Here is a 5,000-nt window from a genome sequence, read left to right as displayed (position 1 = left end):
CAGAGCTTCTTGTTGAGAGTCTGATAATCTACCGTTTATATAGGAGTGGTTAAAACATGCTAATAACCACAGAACCAATGACTACAACCACAAACCTCCACTGGTGTGGAGTTTTCCCAGACTTAAAGGTTTTAATAGCATCAGGAAGTTCCTCCTCTGTAATTTCGTCTTCACATGAGTCTTTCTGTACGGCTGTTAATTTGACATTATTAATAGAAAATAAAACAAAAATCCATACAATTATCTTCGGTTAGAGGAGATGGAGAAGACTGAAAACGAAAACATATGCTGAAAGTATTTTACTTCCTCTTTCTAAATATAATTTGGTGAATCATGGATGACTCCATTATTTGTAACAAGTTTCAGTAAATTAGTTTTGATAGCATTTCAATGTTGAAGATTAAAAAAATTATTTGGTGCTTTTTGTCCCCAATATTCCATCCAGTTCGCTTTATTTTTTATAATATATTACACTGGAACTTTGTTGAATAAGTTCCTCCATTTCTTTTTGTTTTTCCTCTAACTTATTCTGAAACAATTTAAAAAATAAATATATATATTGATGAACTAGCTGTAACTTGGGATAGACTTGATCCAAGTGGTAAAGTCTCCCATAAGGTCTGATGGTTTGTTATTTTGTTGTTTGGGTTTTCCATGGGACTTCACATTCAGTGTGTAGCACTGAAGGATAGTTAGACTGCACTGTCATCAGCCCTCAGTCCCCACACCCAGGTGGAGAGGCTTATAGCAAGAGACAGAAGAAAAAGCACCTCATTGATGGGGGGGGGGGGGACAACCTTTATTACATCAAATTAGAGGCTTCCAGTGAGTTTCAGTATGTGTTTAATAGCAGTGTGAGGTGAGGTGGTAGCAGGGAGGGGACAGTGGATTGGCTAGGTGGTAATAGCAGTGTGAGGTGATTGGCTAGGTGGTAATAGCAGTGTGAGGTGATTGGCTAGGTGGTAATAGCAGTGTGAGGTGATTGGCTAGGTGGTAATAGCAGTGTGAGGTGATTAGCTAGGTGGTAATAGCAGTGTGAGGTGATTGGCTAGGTGGTAATAGCAGTGTGAGGTGATTGGCTAGGTCCTCCTGGTGATGTGGTGGGAGGAGACAGTGAGAGGTGATTGGCTAGGTCCTCCTGGTGATGTGGTGGGAGGAGACAGTGAGAGGTGATTGGCTAGGTCCTCCTGGTGATGTGGTGGGAGGAGACAGTGAGAGGTGATTGGCTAGGTCCTCCTGGTGATGTGGTCATAGATGACGACCTGGCTGTAGAGTTCAGACTGGAGGGGCGTCCTGGAGGAGTTGTCTCCAGGTGTGGCCTACAGAGGAAACAAACACCAGGTGAATCCTACAGACGGCAGGGTTAGAGGAGAAACACTGTTGGGAAATATCCCCAAATTCTTTGAACTAACATCCTTTGTTTATTACCTAGATAATTAGATTATTCAATCAACTAAATTAACTCAGTTTAATTGTTTTAGAATGTAAAAAGCCAGAAACAACCTGTATCCTAGTTAGAGGATGTTATGGGACGTGGCTATAGTTTTCAGAACATCCCGCTTTTTAAAGACTTATTACATAAAGCGGTGTGAGCATGGGAGCAGCTGGGGCCCCTCCACCCAGATTACATAAGGCGGTGTGAGCATGGGGGCAGCTGGGGCCCCTCCACCCAGATTACATAAGGCGGTGTGAGCATGGGAGCAGCTGGGGCCCCTCCACCCAGATTACATAAGGCGGTGTGAGCATGGGGGCAGCTGGGGCCCCTCCACCCAGATTACATAAAGCGGTGTGAGCATGGGAGCAGCTGGGGCCCCTCCACCCAGATTACATAAAGTGGTGTGAGCATGGGAGCAGCTGGGGCCCCTCCACCCAGATTACATAAAGCGGTGTGAGCATGGGAGCAGCTGGGGCCCCTCCACCCAGATTACATAAAGCGGTGTGAGCATGGGAGCAGCTGGGGCCCCTCCACCCAGATTACATAAGGCGGTGTGAGCATGGGAGCAGCTGGGGCCCCTCCACCCAGATTACATAAGGCAGTGTGAGCATGGGAGCAGCTGGGGCCCCTCCACCCAGATTACATAAGGCGGTGTGAGCATGGGGGCAGTTGGGGCCCCTCCACCCAGATTACATAAAGCGGTGTGAGCATGGGAGCAGCTGGGGCCCCTCCACCCAGATTACATAAAGCGGTGTGAGCATGGGAGCAGCTGGGGCTCCTCCACCCAGATTACATAAGGCGGTGTGAGCATGGGAGCAGCTGGGGCCCCTCCACCCAGATTACATAAGGCGGTGTGAGCATGGGAGCAGCTGGGGCCCCTCCACCCAGATTACACTTACGTTAGTGTCTTAATCAGTAGCACAGCATTCTGGTGGCCCGAGTTCAAATGAACAAATAAGGACAAATACAAATGGCTGCACCATACACATCTCCTGAGAGGTGTTAAGGCAAAAAAAGATCATGTGATTTGCATGTATGACATTTTTACGTATGAAATTAAACATACATAATTTTTCCTATTACATCATCTGGACTGTTCTCAGCAATTTTACAGGTTGGTGCACAGAAATGTATAAATGAAGGTGGGATAAAGACTTTTTAAAGCACACATCAAAAACATTGAGCGAAAACAAGACTGTTTCATGTCAACAAAAGGACTCCAAAACTTCAGTAAAATGCCAAAAGCCAAAGAGTCTTGAGCCGACACAATGGTCATGGTATGACAAAGAGAGAACAACAAACAACCCAGAAAACCCAAATTGGTTCTCTGAAAGTGTCACGCCCTGATCTGGTTCACCTGTTCTTTCTGATTGTCTCCACCCCCTTCAGGTGTCACTTATTTTCCCCAGTGTATTTATCCCTGTGTTTCCTGTCTCTCTGCCCCAGTGTATTTATCCCTGTGTTTCCTATCTCTCTGTACCAGTGTATTTATCCCTGTGTTTCCTGTCTCTCTGCACCAGTGTATTTATCCCTGTGTTTCCTGTCTCTCTGCCCCAGTGTATTTATCCCTGTGTTTCCTGTCTCTCTGCCCCAGTGTATTTATCCCTGTGTTTCCTGTCTCTCTGCCCCAGTGTATTTATCCCTGTGTTTCCTGTCTCTCTGTACCAGTGTATTTAACCCTGTGTTTCCTGTCTCTCTGCCCCAGTGTATTTATCCCTGTGTTTCCTGTCTCTCTGTACCAGTGTATTTATCCCTGTGTTTCCTGTCTCTCTGTACCAGTGTATTTATCCCTGTGTTTCCTGTCTCTCTGCCCCAGTGTATTTATCCCTGTGTTTCCTGTCTCTCTGCCCCAGTGTATTTATCCCTGTGTTTCCTGTCTCTCTGTACCAGTGTATTTATCCCTGTGTTTCCTGTCTCTCTGTACCAGTGTATTTATCCCTGTGTTTCCTGTCTCTCTGCCCCAGTGTATTTATCCCTGTGTTTCCTGTCTCTCTGCCCCAGTGTATTTATCCCTGTGTTTCCTGTCTCTCTGCCCCAGTGTATTTATCCCTGTGTTTCCTGTCTCTCTGCCCCAGTGTATTTATCCCTGTGTTTCCTGTCTCTCTGCCCCAGTGTATTTATCCATGTGTTTCCTGACTCTCTGCCCCAGTGTATTTATCCCTGTGTTTCCTGTCTCTCTGCCCCAGTGTATTTATCCCCGTGTTTCCTGTCTCTCTGCCCCAGTGTATTTATCCCTGTGTTTCCTGTCTCTCTGTGCTAGTTCGTCTTGTATGTTTAGTCACGTCAACCAGCGTGTTCTTCCCGTACTCCTTTTTGCTATTCTCCTTTTTCTAGTCCTCTCGGTTTTGACCCTTGCCTGTTTCTGGACTCTGTACCCGCCTGCCTGACCATTGCCCTGCCTTGACCACAACCTTTTGCCTGTCCACGACCATTCTCTTGCTTACCACTTTGGATTATTAAACATTGTAAGACTCCAACCATCTGCCTCCTGTGTCTGCATCTGGGTCTCGCCTTGTGTCATGATAGAAAGTTCCCAGAACATTCGTTAGGTCCCGGCAAATGTTCTCATAACATAAAAACTGTCCAGTCGTGATGATGATTATGGAATGTTTCAATAAAACATTCGCCTCATGTTACAAGAACGTTCCCAGAACACATTTAATAAAACATTTTTTAAAGGTTCCCAGAACTTTTCATTAGGTTGTGGCAATAGTTTAGTGGGAACATTGTGAGGACATCACAAAAGATACGTCCCCAAAACACAAAAACTGTGCAGTTGTGTGGATGATTCTACAAGGTTTATTTTAGGGTGAAAAAAACATTCACCTGATGTTACAAAAACATTCCCAGAACACATTTTTATGTTCTTTAAAAGTTCCGAAAAGTTTTTTTCATGTTGTGGGAACATTGTGAAGAAATGACTGGAGACATGTTCCCAAAACACAAACTGTCCAGTTTTGCTGATATTGATAATGTTTGTATCAGGGTGGACAAAACATTTCTTTGATGTTGCAAGAATGTTGACAGAACAGCCTATCTAAGTTCTTTAAATGTTCCCAGAACATGTAATTAGGGTGTGGGGAACAGTGTGGGACATTCATACATTTAAGTTAGGTTGCACAGGACATTCCCTTAACGTTATAAAAAATTTGACAGACAACATGTGACCTTTAAAGAACAGACAACATGTGTTCTGGGAAGGTTCTTGCAACATCAGGCAAATGTTTTATACAAACATTCTATAATCATCATCACGGCCGGGTCTGTGCTTTGCTGGGTTGAACTGGGCTGGGTTGAGCTGGGCTGGGGCAGTGCCATGCTTTTCAGGACTGGGCTGGGTTCTGGGCATGTGGGTGGTTACTGGTTGCTCTGTCTGGCTTCCAGGGCCTCTAGTGTTTTAATAAGCGGCCTGCTCTGCTCTGCGCTGCTCTGGTCGGGGCTAGGCGGTGCTCGACCGCAGCTGGAACGCACAACTGCGATTTTGATTTCGCCCTTAACAGCAGAACTCAACAACACAGCAGAACTCAATGTGTCCCTAAAGCTCAGTTTGCAACTCACGTTGAAA

General features: G+C 45.3%; 1 protein-coding gene across 2 annotated transcripts in view; it reads right to left on the bottom strand.

Annotated features, from left to right (window-relative positions):
• Positions 1-5,000, bottom strand: part of cfap299 (cilia and flagella associated protein 299) — a 268,942-nt gene that overhangs the window by 228 nt on the left and 263,714 nt on the right. The window contains exons 6-7 of one of the 2 annotated variants that reach the window (XM_029718088.1): positions 1,245-1,319; positions 1-1,195 (exon numbers count right to left, since the gene is read on the bottom strand). The exon at positions 1-1,195 is cut by the window's left edge and continues 228 nt beyond it. In XM_029718088.1, the coding sequence (XP_029573948.1) occupies positions 1,178-1,195; positions 1,245-1,319 (93 nt within the window). In that variant the 3' untranslated portion in view covers positions 1-1,177. Of the gene's footprint in view, positions 1,320-5,000 lie in introns of both variants that reach the window. The other variant, XM_029718086.1, reaches the window with a different exon arrangement.

Source organism: Salmo trutta, chromosome 27 (assembly GCF_901001165.1).
Source record: "Salmo trutta chromosome 27, fSalTru1.1, whole genome shotgun sequence".
Lineage (NCBI taxonomy): Eukaryota > Metazoa > Chordata > Actinopteri > Salmoniformes > Salmonidae > Salmo > Salmo trutta.
The sequence above is the reverse complement of the archived record's forward strand: the minus strand, read 5'-3'. Positions and strand labels throughout refer to the sequence as shown.